Source organism: Berghia stephanieae, chromosome 3 (genome assembly GCF_034508935.2).
Source record: "Berghia stephanieae isolate SIO BIC M18660-M18661 chromosome 3, UCSD_Bste_1.3, whole genome shotgun sequence".
Lineage (NCBI taxonomy): Eukaryota > Metazoa > Mollusca > Gastropoda > Nudibranchia > Aeolidiidae > Berghia > Berghia stephanieae.
In genome coordinates this window covers 36,042,964-36,057,963 of record NC_088362.1, presented here as the reverse complement: position 1 = coordinate 36,057,963, position 15,000 = coordinate 36,042,964, and the positions used below count along the sequence as shown (strand labels likewise).

The 15,000-nt window shown below is 38.8% G+C and overlaps 1 protein-coding gene across 1 annotated transcript in view; it reads right to left on the bottom strand.

Annotated features, from left to right (window-relative positions):
• LOC144967647 (homeobox protein cut-like 1) overlaps positions 1-15,000 on the bottom strand; it is a 359,614-nt gene that overhangs the window by 244,933 nt on the left and 99,681 nt on the right. The window contains exons 3-4 of the mRNA XM_078905166.1: positions 12,703-12,829; positions 10,667-10,804 (exon numbers count right to left, since the gene is read on the bottom strand). Of these exons, the coding sequence (XP_078761292.1) occupies positions 10,667-10,804; positions 12,703-12,829 (265 nt within the window). The remainder of the gene's footprint in view (positions 1-10,666; positions 10,805-12,702; positions 12,830-15,000) is intronic.

Below are 15,000 nucleotides of genomic sequence, written 5' to 3'. Positions count from 1 at the left end.
AAGGATGGATTTTGGGGGACTTTAGCAGGAAGAAAAACAGAAAATAAAAGATAACCCGGGGGATAGATCAAAGCTGCCTGCTTGAAATTTCAAAAAAATTCGTAGTTTCCACGGGGACAAAAAGAAAAAAAATAGTCACTTTAACTAGCTGTAGAAATAAATAATGTGCCCTCAGCATGATTCCAAAAATGGCTCCAAACTCCTGAATATAGGTTCTTAGGAACTAAACTTTCCTTTTCAACAAGAGTTATTGAGTCAAAGAAGCGAATGTTGTTCTTTAGCTGCTGGAGCCAAAAATAATTGGCATATCTACGAATTTTTTCGTAGTACTAGGCAGGTCTGGTCTAAGATAGATATAATATAGACCTGAAAAGGGCTTGGGTCAAGGGATGCCTCGGATCAAAGCCTGTTCCCCTCGATGGCGGCAGGGGTAAAGTAAACGTTGGCTGGCTCCTATCGCCGACTGGCTTATTTATCCTTCTCTTCCTTCCTAGTACTCCCCCTTTCAAGTCTCTCTCCACCCCTCACTCCCCTCTCTCTCTCTAGCTCTGTCTCTTTGACTTTTCCAAAAAAAATAAAAAAAATAAGAGGAAATAAGAACAATAAAATGTTATTATTTTGCTCCCATTGATAGATCTGTCGTGGTGGGGTTGACTTTTCTTGTATTTATTTGTCTTCGAATCGTTTGCCCTTCATCATATTATTCATCATGGCTGCCGCCTGGCCTCGTCATCGTTACGATGGGTCCTGTCTCCTGAATGTGTCATGTTTGTGGAGTTGGGTGGCGTTCTATTGTCCTCGATTCTAATTATCTTTATTTTAAAATGAACACTTCTATTTCTATTTGAATTTTTCTTTTGTTTTCTTTTGTTGTTGTTTTTGTTTTGTTTTGTTTTTTTTGTTTGTTTCTTTTTAAAACTTGTTTTTTGAATTTTTTACATCTATATTTTTTGTTTCAATCCACCATTTCTTTTGATTTTTCGCATACAAATTACGATCAGTTTATTTTGGTGTGTGTGTGTGTGTGTGTATGTGTGTGTGTGAGTGTGTGTGAGAGAGAGATAGATAGATAGAGATAGAGAGAGAGAGAGAGAGAGAGAGAGAGAGAGAGAGAGAGAGAGAGGGGGGGGGGGGATGGATGATGGACGGAAGGCGGATGGATAGATGGGAGGATTGGTGGATAGATAGATACTGTTCGATGGATGGATGGAAGGGTGGATGGATGCATGGATGAATGACTGGATAGATGGATGTAGACGGACGGATAAATGAATGAATGAATGAATGATGGATGGACATATGAATAGATAGATCGATGAATGAATGGATAAAAGTAAAACCATATGGTGGAATACAATTTAAAAACCCACCACATGATGACGACAATTGACAAGAGAAGGAAACACAAAAAGAGTACTCAGGCGATTTGACACATCAGATGGCCGGGGTCATTTTCTTTTTAACGAAAACCTTTTGACTCAACTCTCGATATTTAAATCTCAAACATGTCAAAATTGTATGTCAATTTATGACATCAGATAGACCGTGTGCTCTTGACACTAAAAAAATAAAGAAGAAGAAAGAAAAAAAAGAAAAAGAACGAAAGAAAATTAAGAAAATAAATAAATGCATAAACAAATAAATGAACAAAGAAATAAAAAAAAATAAATAAATAAATAAATAAATCCATCAATCAATCAATCAATAAAGCAGAAATAAAGAAAGAATGAAAGAAAAAATGGGAGCAGCTCTTTGTAAAAAAAAAATTTTTTAAAAATAATAAAAAAAAATAAAAAAAATAAAAAAATATAAAAAAAAAAAAAAATATATATATATATATTATATATATATATATATATATATATATATATATATATATATATATATATATATATATATATATATATATACGAGGGCTCTTTCATAATTAACCGAAAAATGCCTGTAAAATCCGCGTTTTTTATGCTATCAACAAAATTCTTGCACGTGTTCATACCTTGACTCGTCCTTCATTTCTCTACGTAACAGCCAAGTCTGTCGACACACTTCTGCCAACGCCGCACCATGGAATAGATACCCTTTCGGAAGAAATTTCCGTCAAGGTTTTGTAGCCATTTCCGCACATGGTCAACAAGCTCTTCATCGACATCAAAGCGCTTTCCTGCCAGCTCACGTTTCAGTGGCCCAAAGAGGTGATAATCAGATGGTGCGAGGTCTGGACTGTGTGGTGGGTATGGCAAAATCTCCCATCCATATTTCTCTAGCCAACCTTGCGTCACTTGTGCTGTGTGGGGTGTAGCGTTGTCGTGTTGCAAAATGACCCCGTTGGTCAACTGCCCTGGGCGCTTTCTGCGAATGGCCTCCCTAAGCTTGTCAAGAGTTTGGCAGTACCTTGCAGCATTGATTGCTTCTCCAGGTTGTAAGGTTTCAAACAGAATAACACCACGACTGTCCCAGAAAACAGTTCCCATTATTTTCTTTGCTAACCGCATGACTTTGAATTTCTTCGCGACAGGTGAGGATGGATGTTTCCATGTCATCGAATCTTGCTTTGTTTCTGGGGTGCAATGGTGCAACCAAGTCTCATCACCGGTGACTATGCTGTCAAGAAAAGTCACATCGTACCCTAGAAAGTCTCCGCCGGCGTTGGCAGTATGCCCGTGAACCATGCGTGAGCTCTTGCTTCTTCTCAAAAGTTCCCTGCAGATGTCCAATCTTTGTTCTTTATGATTGTCTGTCAATTGCTTAGGAACCCATCTCGCGCTGACTTTTCTGTAGCCAAGTTCATCAAATAAAATTCTATGGACAGAAGTTTCCGAAATTTCAAGACTGCTTGCGATTTCATGAAGTTTCAACCTCCTGTCTTGACGAATAAGCTCATCAACTCGCTTCACATTGTCTTCTGCCGTCGCAGTTATCGAACGCCCTCTCCCTTCCCTGTCTGTCAAGTCGGAATGGCTGGCTTCAAACAAATTACACCAGTGATAGACTTGTGTACGGCTTATAACATGCTCACCATATACACTCTGATGTTCTTTATGAATTTCGGTAGGATTCAGACTTTTGGCGTTCAAAAAACGTATGACAACTCTGATTTCCTCCTTTGACCAAGTTTCAAGGTGGGCCGCCATCTTTAAAATCGTCTAGAAATTCATTGTGCAAAATGATGCAGTTCATAATTTCTGGGAATATCCGTAAGGAAATAAGGAATATCATGTCATTTACAGAATTAAAAAATCTCAACTGGTTGCTGAGCAATGGGCATTTTTCGGTTATTTCTGAAAGAGCCCTCGTATATATATATATATATATATATATTATATATATATATATATATATATATATATATATATATATATATATATATATATAATAATATAAACCAATTAGCAAAGGAAGAAGGTGTGGGGGCGGGGGATGGAGAGGAAGGTGTGTTTACAAGACTTGTTTATTATCAATATTATCCTATTCTGTGAGTGAACCAACACAAGAGGCGAAACTATTATTACGACTCGAGAAAATACGTCACACCAGAAAATCATCCAGTAAAAGTAAAAAAATGGCGACAGGATCTAATGTGGTTCCAATATGGCGCCCGGATTTTACAAAGAACGTTTACTATTTATGGCGGTCCGTAGTGACGTCACAAAACATGAGCTTGAAATCATAATTTTAAGAAAATAAAATTATTTGAATGTCATTTTAGAAGATTTGACAATACACGTGAACCGCAATGGTTTCAATGATGATATGCGTAAAATCGTTATATTTCTATCATGCAATATAACACATACTCGCAAGCTCGTTGTGTTATTGGGCTCGATAAAAATAACTCGTTTAATAAATATACAAAGAGATGAAAGAATCGTATGTTGTATTATTATCTGTCACACAATGCACAGAGTTGTACATTGGATACGTGTACATTTATATTACTATTATTATTATCATCATCATCATCATCATCATCATCATCATCATCATCATCATCATCATCATCATCATCATCATCATCATCATTATTATTATCATTATTATTTTTTTTATATTATTATTATTATTATTATTATTATTATTATTATTATTATTATTATTATTATTATTATTATTATTATTATTATTATTATTATTATTATTATTATTATTATTATTATCAGATATCAGATTAAATCCTATCCATTTTGTAATATTATCGTTATTTATTATTAGTATTAATGGGATTATGGGGCTCTTTGGACAGCCGGCAGTACAGAGAAATTAGAGAAAGAGCCGGAGAGAGAGAGAGAGAGAGAGAGAGAGAGAGAGAGAGAGAGAGAGAGAGAGAGAGAGAGGGAGAGAGAGTTATATAAAGAAGGGGGAATTGAGAGAGAGAGAGAGAGAGAGAGAGAGAGAGAGAGAGAGAGAGAGAGAGAGAGAGAGAGAGAAGAGGGGGGGGGACATTGAAAGATGGGGGGGGGGGGAAGGGGCGTATAGGTATAGATATGTAGAAAGTGGGTGGGTGAGGGGTGAAAGGGGAATGTCATGAGAATTAATTGAAATAAAGAGACAATTTGACACACGCCACACTGTCTGACTGGTGGTCCATTGTCTTACGTTCGACCCCTGGAGGATTGAGGCATTTGGGAGGAGGTGCGGTGGGGGGTGGGGGGGGGGTTGATAGAGTTGGAAGCTTTTACCAATTGGTCGTTTTTCCTTTTCAATAGGTAAAAGCTTCCATCTCCTTCAACCCACCCACCTCCCTCTCAGATGCCTCAATATTTATAACAGTCAAAAGAAAAACGACCAATAGATTTCTCTTAAACATTTGTTAACACAGACGAAATGTCATGAATTTCAAAATTGTTTCCTGTTTAATTTCATAATCAAGTGTTCTGATTGGTATGGTGAATAACAAACACAAACAAACAACAACAGAAAAAAACGAACGTTCACCTGCTGAATGAGCAGTTCGCCATGAGCTCAAAAAAGTTTTTCTTCAATTACCATTCCTTTTTTTTAATTGGGGGGGGGGGAAGAGAGAGAGAGAGAGAGAGAGAGAGAGAGAGAGAGAGAGAGAGAGAGAGAGAGAGAGAGAGAGAGGGGGGGGGGCGACGAAGGGCCGCAGCAGAGATATCAAACAACTAGTCTAAAAAGTAGCAGAGTAATGTGTGTGTTTTTTTTGTGTTTTTTGGGGGGGGGGTTTTGTTTTTGTTTTTTGTTTGTTTTTTTTTTTTTTGTTTTGTTTTTTGTCTTATGGTTTTTCTTTCAAGCAACAGAAAAACCAACATTCTGATTGATTATAAAACGAAAGTAGGGATGGGGGGGGGGGGGGGATCTTGGTCGGAAGTGATATATTATTATTATACTGGTCAGCAATGGGTAAGTGAGCTGGACTGGACTGGAGGGGTTTTTGAATGAAGATCAGGGGACAAGTATAGATTAGGTTAACTAGCGAGATGGACAATGCTTGTAGTAGCTGCTGCCCCTAGGGGAGGATTCATAAATCGTTCAATTTGACAGCGAAACATACAATGTTATGCCATTGTTAAGCGTGCCCTTTTGTTGTACATAATTAATTGTAGTTGATTTATCACATGGTCCTACCTCCAAATTACAACCAAACAAATTAATTTATCCGGTCGTAACCTGAAAGACCACGTTTTTCAAACAATTTTAGACAGAAAACTCGTCCCTCAATCAATTTCAAAATATCGCTCGATTTAAATGACCATCGACTTGTACAAACGCTTCCCCCCCCCCCCCCCCCCACACTCCTTTTTCCCCAATAAAGAAAAAAAGAAAGAAAAAAAAAGAAAAAGAAAACAACACATCTCAAACCTGGGACTTCTTCAAGTTTTCCTCAAAGTCCTCAAAGGTTGTTTTACAGTTTTGTACAAGATGAGGGTCATTTTATTTTAAATAAATCGATATTAAAATTGAAGGACGAATTATCTGGCCAAAATTTGAAATAAGTAATTTTTGTTTTGTTTTGGGATTCTTTTTTGTTTTTCTTTCAGAGTATGACAGAGTGTGAGGTGTTGGGGGGGGGGGGGGGGGGTCAGTAGCAAGTAGAAAGTAATTTAATCAACCAGTTAACTGTGGTACTCTGAGTAAAATACACGTATTTTAAAAAAAATCGTCAGAAAACTCCTCCTTTAAATATCGATCGATTAACATGACATGACCGTCATCTTTGATAAAGGAAAAAAAAAAAAAGAAAAGAAAAAAACAACAACAAAAACCTCTCAAACCTGGGGAGTACTTCGCCAGGTCATCCTTGAATTTGAGTTTTTTGTTTGTTTTTTTTTTTCCAGAATGATTGTCATTTAAATTGCTCGATATTAATTTAGAAGGACTGGTTTTCTGGCCAACTTTTTCAAACACGTGTTTTAATTCCATCCACAGAGTTAAGTAGGACAATTGATTAAGTGGTTAGAAACAATTCCAACGAGTTACAGATTTGGATCATAATAATGCTAGAAGAGCCGGCAGGAAAGTGATGGACAGTAGTGCTGCCATCAGTACTCTGGGGGAAAAAACGCATATTTTAAAATTAGGCCAGAAAACTCGTCCTTCAAATATCGATCGATTTAAATGACTCTCATCTTGGCAACAACAACAAAAAAAAATTCTCAATTCTGGAACTTCGCGAAGACTTTTTAATTTATTTTTTTTTTGGTTGCCGAGATGAGGGTCAATATTTATTGAAGGACGAGTTTTCTGGCAAAATTTTAAAATATTCCTTTTTGTTTTTTTCCTTCTTTTTTTTTTTAGGGGGGGGGGGGGTGTTTTTTTCCTCCAGAGTACGGCAGAGTGAGTGAGTGGTCAGTGCGGTGATAGGCCTGGTGGGATGACAGGAGACGGACGGATTTTCGATGATTTACAGTAATAGCCTGTGTCGGGCTGACAGCAGTGGCTTCAGTTGTTAATCCGTATCGTGTATGGCATGGCGGGATTAAATATATATATATATATATATATATATATATATATATATATATATATATATATATATATTATATATATCAAGCGTTTATAATAAAGAGCATTATCTATTACACGTGCCCAAAGCGCTTTACAAAAGACCCCTCCCTCCCCAGCCAACAATAACACTTCATAAATAATCTGTTAGGCGCCATTTTTTTTTTTTTTTTTTTTTTGGTACTTACATTCTTAAAATATCCCGTCACTGCCTCTATATAGCCAGATCCTCATTTTCACTTGGGTCGAGTGGGAGATAATTGAGCATATTGTATAGCGCAATATCCACTAAACGTGCTCATAAGCAGCGCTTTACCCTGGCCAACAGCAACATTTAACATTTAGGACAGGACAGGGCAACGACCAGGTACTCATTTTACACATAAGTACGATGAGAGAATGCGGGTTAAGAGCCTTTTCCAAGGATTCAACTATGCGCCGAGCGAGGCTCGAACCCAGGACCTTCCGATCCGAAAGCGAGTGTCATACCACCAGACCACATAGAAAAGTGCTAATAGTCCTTCACAGCCATTAGGCCCACGAAGCCGGAGCCGGAGTTTATATCCCAGTTTCTATATCGGAAAAACGGACAACTGCGATTGCTCGCTAGATGCTAGTCAATTGTTAAGTACCTTCCGCCAGATCTAACAGACCCAGCGACCCAATCGCTGCTGGGTGGACAGGGGGGATGGGCTTGGTGGTGGTGGTGATGGGAGAGAGAGAGAGAGAGAGAGAGAGAGAGAGAGAGAGAGAGAGAGAGAGAGAGAGAGAGAGAGAGAGAGAGAGTTGAGTTACATATCAATATAAAATCTACAATAGTTCAAGAGCGAGATAGGTAGCTAGAAGTGATAGTAGTGGGTATTGGAAAGATGGGGAAAAGGGGGTGGAGGGGGGGGGATGTGGGGAGAGGGTTTGGGGGGGGGGGTGAATCCGATTTAAGACAATACGTCAGTGATGTCATCGAGGGTCGGTCCTCTTGGCTGACCAGTGGTCATCAGGCGGGTGACCAGGTCAGGCGTGTCATCGCGTTATTATTAACGGCCTGTCTTAATTGATACTCTGGCAATGGCCGAGAGACAACTGACTTGGACATAATATTGCTGGACACAAGACTGGACAAGCTATCAGCCAAGCGAGCTCATAATACCCTCTATCTTATCTATAATATATTATCCATTTACCATCTTCTGCAAGAAATATAACCCATTGCAGTAGTTAAAAAGTCCCCTCGCCCCCCCCCCCCCCAAACCCCTCTACCCCCTTCCCCTACCCAATCCACCACCACATCCATCATCTGCGAATGTACAACCTTAACAACGCTTTATTGCCCCAGAAGAATTTCAGAAAATCGTGACTCTTATGTTTCTCTCTTTAATTATTATTATTTAATTATTTTCGTCTGAGTAGTCCTTCATAGCCATTGGGGCCGGGCCCGTGGAGCCAGAGTTTATCCCCGGTTTCTATAGCGTGAAACGGACAATGACAATTGCTTGCTTGCTACCCTTTGAATAGGACATTAGTTTATCTATCTATCGCAAAGTACTTTCCGCCAGATTTAAGAGACCCAGCTATCCAATCACTGCTAGGTGGACAAAGAGTGCGACAATAAAAACATTGCCATAATATACATATTACGACATAATCACTTCGATAAAACAAAATTTGAGGCGATTGACCTTTGAGGTCACATGGTGCAAAAACAAAACAAAAAACAAACAAAAAACAAAAAAACACACAATCCCCCCCCCCCCTCCCCAAATAAAAATAGTCTCTTATTTAAGTCAAATATTTAAATTAAATATCAGCATTGATTTGTTTTGTTTTTTTTAAATTATAAAACAAAAAAAAATTAACAAATTAAAAATAAAAAACAAAAACAAAATAAAACAATACAAAAAAAAATATCTAACAACGAACAGTCAATTCTATATTTTCTTAATACAAAAAATACCCCCTAAAAATGAAGTGATCCAAAACAAAACAAAAACAAAACAACAAAAGAACGTGGGCGTCGACATTGAATGTTAAAATATCAACATTCATTTCATTTCATGTTATGACGGGCAGGCGCGGTGACCTTTGCCCCACTTTGACAGGCTATTTCCGGTAATTTCGTAAATATATTAGATTTATAATATTGTTATTATTCGCGGTGTCAGGCTAGCAGCCATCATTATCGTCATCATCATCATCATCAGCATCAGCATCATCAGGACCAACCTCCTCCCCCGGTAATGGTGTCAAATTGATACTGATTACTTCAGACCCGATGTCCTTTGGAATGCTGTGATGATGATGATGATGATGATGCTGATGATGATGATGATGATGATGATGATGATGATGATGATGATGATGGTTTGTTTTGTTTTGTTTTTGAGTGTTTTACGGCGCTTGCAACACATTAAGGTCATATCAGCGCCAGTAAAAAGGGAAAAAATGGGATAGTAATAAGTGCTAGAATTACAATTAAAGCATCCAAGAATATGGCAGACAAAAGGGGAATTGGTTCAAAAGGGAACAGATGTAGATTCCAAGAGCACACTATCAGTGTACTTAAATTGAGATCACCTAAAAGTCTCATCCAGACACAAGAACAGGTCCCCACTAAGAGGAATACACTCAAATGTTTACAAATCATATAATACATAAATAAAACATAATAGAGTGCATAACAGAGAGATGATTTACAAGGAAAAAAATATCATCTCCCAAAACTAACTATACATTTGACTGTTTCCCTCCCAGCCAAGGTATCCGCCAGGGTACAAAGTAATCTCATTCCAAGACAAAGACAGAAAGCATGTTGGAAAACAGACATAGAGGGATAGAAGACATAGTATGTACCTCCCTGCCCGCTATGGGGATGATGCTGGCACACAATAATAATAATAATAATAATAATAATAATAATAATAATAATAATAATAATAATAATAATAATAATAATAATAATAATAAATGATGATGATGATGATGATGATGATGATGATGATGATGATGATGATGATGATGAAGGAGATGTTGTATCATATTGTATTGGAGAGATTTGTACATAACTAGAAACACGACATCGGCATCAGAGAGAACTTTGCATACATTATTGTGGAAGTCCTCTGAAGGCATGGAAAGATTTTGTGAAAATTTAACACGACATAATATTACAGACAATTGCATTTGTTGGTACGAATGCACTGAGGTCACATGAGAGGGGCGGATGGGGGGGGGGGGGCTTGTCAGTAAAAGATTTTGATAGATTTCGATTTAAATTTAAATAGACAGATAAATAGATAGATAGATAGACAGACAGACAGACAGACAAACAGACAGACAGACAGACAGACAGACAGACAGATAGATAGATAGATAGATAGATAGATAGATAGATAGATAGATAAATAGATAGATAGATGGATAGATATAGAGATATATATATATATATAGATAGATAGATAGATAGATAGAGGGATGGATGGATGGATAGATATAGAGATATATAGATATGATGCATGGGTAAACATAAAGCATTTCCTCCCCCCTCCCACATCTCTCTCTCTCTCTCTCTCTCTCTCTCTCTCTCTCTCTCTCTCTCACACACACACACACACACACACACACACATACACACCCACCCACCCACACACACACACACACACACGCGCGCGCGCGCGCATACTACAATTATTCACAAAACGATGTGGCCTACCTTGATTCTTGACCTCGGCGAATTCCTGGTTATATTCCTCCAAAGTCTCTCGAAGTTGTTTGTTCTCTATCTCCAGGTCCTGGACCCTGTGAGCTTTCTTCTGTACGGCCTGGGCATGTTCTAATACTGGGACGGGATCTGTCCGGGAATTGGTTGGGGGTAGAGAAATTCATAAATCATAAATAAATAAATATTTTGTTATTATTATTAAACTTCAGCTTTTTATTTAGAGCAATATCCACCAACAGTAACACGTAACGTGTAGAACGAGACATGATGACGCCTGTTAGGCGATATTACAATTTTCGTTTTCCCGACAGAGACAACGCTGTTTACGACCAGGTACTCATTTTACATCCGAGTACGGCGAGAGAATGAATGTGAGTAAAGAGCATTTTTCAAGGACTCAACTATATGCGCCGAGCGAGGCTCGAATTCAGGACCTTCGGTCCCGAAAGCGAGAGAGTCATTCCACAAGGCCACATAATAGGCGGACAAGTCATACAAACAACACAGGGAAAGTAATAAGCCACACCATTGAGATAACAGTCCCATAGTATACGAGTGATATCATTGGTTGAGCTATTAATTACAACTCACAGTTAAGTTTTCCCTGTGATCTTTCCGTCTTCTTTTATAACTAATTTTTGGGGTTTGTAATGCTGTGCTCGGCGCATAGTTGAATCCTTGGAAAAGGCTCTTTACTCACATTCTCTCACCGTACTCAGGTGTACCTGGCCGTTAGCAGCGTTGTCTCTGTCCGAAAAAAAATTGTAACATCGCCTAACAGGTGTCATGTCCCGTCCTAAATGTTAAATGTTGCTGTTGGCCAGGGACCCCTTCTCTAATTATTATTTTGTCACTGATCAGGGGACTGAATCATCGGGTGGTAAACGCATTCACTCAATGTAACAATGTAACAAGAAATGAATCGAGTATTAGGGAAGAGCCGAAAACCAATTTTTTTAAAATATTGAGCTTTTATATTGCGCAATATCCACTAAATGTGCTCAAAGCGCTTTACAGGGGGTCCCTGGCCAACAGCAACATTTAACATTTAGGACGGGATATGACACCTGTTAGGCGATGTTACAATTTTTTTCGGACAGAGACAACGCTGTTAACGGCCAGGTACTCATTTTACACCCGAGTACGGTGAGAGAATGTGAGTAAAGAGCCTTTTCCAAGGATTCAACTACGCGCCGAGCAACATTACAAACCCAAAAAGTAGTCATAAAAGAAGACGGAAAGATCACAGGGAAAACTCAACTGTGAGTTGTAATCAATAACTCAACCAATGAAATCATGTTTTCTTGATTGAGCACTTCTAACAACTCACTTTTCACTTTGTAAAGCGCTTTGAGCACGTTTAGTGTATATTACCCTACAGAATAGCTCAACTTTTTCACTCTTAGACATCATCAAGCCCTTTGTATTGATGTTTCAATAGATGTCGTCAATATATTGTTCACTGTGCCGGACATAACCAAGGGACGTAATAATCAATGATAAACGCATTCCCCCTTTCAATCTCGGCAACCCGTTACCTGGCAGATCAATCAATGTCTTGTAGACAGAGATAAAAGGCCCACTGGGATCGTAGCCATCGTTAACTTATAGCCCGACACTGGAACCCTCTGGCACTTAAAAATTTGACGTCATTTTCTACGTTTTTGCACCATCTAGTCAGTGAGATGTCGTTAGTGGTCCTCAAGGTTGAACTATTGAATACAACTCACGATTTGTTTTCTTTTGTGGCCAAAGACTTGTCTTTTGAAGTCTACAAAAGACGTCTAACTTCTACGTCATGGCACAAGACCGAAGGGCGAGAGCTCAGGTCGTGGTCGCTGGTTCGGATAAGTACGTAAGTAAGTAAGTAAGTAAGTAAGTAAGAAGTCATTTTTTGGTCAGAGCCAGGCTATAAGTTAAAGATGGCTACCGCTCGGATGCCTTGCTACGTTCACTATGTTGGACAGAACCAAGGGACGTAATCAATGATCGACGCATTCCCCCTATCAATAAAGGCAAGCCCTTACCTGGCAGATCTATCAATTTCTTGTAGACAGAGAGAAAGGCCGACTCGGATGCCTTGCTCCGTTTGGACAGGGAGTCGACTTCCACCTGAAAGCTCTTGAGGAGTGGGGCCACCACTTTTCGGATGTCCTGGAATAAATAAGTAAATAAATAAATAAATGAATGAATGAATAAATAAATAAACAAATAAACAATCTATATTAGGGGCCACCACTTTTCGGATGTCCTGGAATCACACACAAAAAAATTAATAATAATAACAATATTAAGAATAATAATAATAATAAAAACAAAAAATACACAATCTATATTAGGGGCCTTTACTTTTCGGTTGTCCTGGAACCACACAAAATAAACAAACTATATTTGGGGCCACCACTTTTCTGATGTCTTGGAACCACACAAAAAAAAAAAAAGAAAAAATAAATAAATAAAACAAAATAAAACAATCTATATAAACTGAAAAAAAAGTCCGTCTATGTGGTCTTGTGGTATGACACTCGCTTTCGGATCGGAAGGTCCTGGGTTCGAGCCTCGCGCTCGGTTCGGCGCAAAGTTGAGTCCTTGGAAAAGGCTCTTTACTCACATTCTCTCACCGTACTGAGGTGTAAAATTAGTACCTGGCCATTAACAGCGTTGTCTTTGTCCGAAAAAAAATTGTAATACCGCCTAACAGGCGTCATGTCCTGTCCTACATGTTAAATGTTGCTGTTGACCCTGTAAAGCGCTTTTGAGCATATTTAGTGGAAATTGCTCTATATAAACCTCCTTAAATTAAAAAAGTATGATTGTTAAAATCCTTAAGAAATAGAAATATACTAATGCTTAGGATCCTCAGCAAAATGCATACAGTGAACGAAAATGGCATAAGAAAACGCATTTTTTAAGTAAGGTTGGCACCACTACAACAACAACCACCACGAAAACCCAATGCCAAAATCGATCACAAATCTGACGACAGGGCGACTCACACACAGGTATACACACACACACACGCACACACACACACACACACACACACACACAACTGTAATGACATATACATTATGACAGCAAAACCACCCCCCCCCCCCCCCAACCCCGTGCCGACACCCCCCGCGGGCCAAACCTGTGTTATCTATGGGCCAAACCGATCAACAGTTCAATGAATAACCCATCACGGATGATTTGAGTGATTAACTCCCCTTGTCGTCTGCGATCACGTCATCACCCGCCGATAGGTGTCACTTTGTGTCACTTTAACAGGAAATGGGCGGGGTCTACGGTAAAGTGGGCGTGGTTTTAGACGACGAATGCATCTGTCACCCGTTATAATTAACCCCCTCAATTGACGGTTCGATAAATAAATGAGCGCAGATTACACACTTGTACAGCTCATTTTCGACGTTTTCACTATTTGCTGTGGGTGAAATATCCTCAAAAGTTTCACGTTTACCGATCAACCCGAGCTGTTCGATGGATGAGTTCTGGTTCAAAACCACCATTGACAGGAACCGTCTCGATTGATTCTATGCGCTTAGCTAAATTACTCACAGCATCCGCCAGTCGGTTGTGTAACGTACCAACACACAAAACAATGTGTAATCGTGAACAGTTATAGACAGATTGATAGAATTAACCAGTAGATTTTTGACCAATGAAAACAAGGAATTTGTGACACACCTTCACACGTGTTCGGACAAACATAAACAATAACGCGAATGATAAACCGTCCTTCTCTGATCATTGTTATTATTTTTATACCGCCAAATGGATGACTAGTTATCACACAATTTTTTCGACCATATTATACACATTTAAATTTACACATAGTTTTGGTGTTGGTTCAAAAGATAGGATGCCTTGGCAAAGAAGCTCACATTATTGCCATCCGGAAGTATAACGGACAAACACACAAAACTATATGTAACCATGAACTTTTTAGTCTGAATTACTCATAAACGCGGATGGCAAAAAACAATAACAAAGACCTGAGTGACGTCAACTTCGTACTTAGACATCGATAGTAAAAACCTGTGTAGCTTGCTCTGGTTACCAATCACTGCCATTGTTGATACTATGACAACTGTCCGAGAGGCGTGGTTATCTAAGTGTCTATAATTTAGTGACAACTACTCGTAAAAATGGCTGGCTAAAAACAAAAACAGAGAGCTCACTGACGTCAATAGGATTCAACAGTGGTGAGGTCACTTCCCTCGTAATGACGCATAGTAACTTAGTAACTGGTTCTAAACTATCGGAACAATGACGGACGCCCTTTTGAAATACTTCTCCGACGAGCATAAAAAGGTATCCAGAGG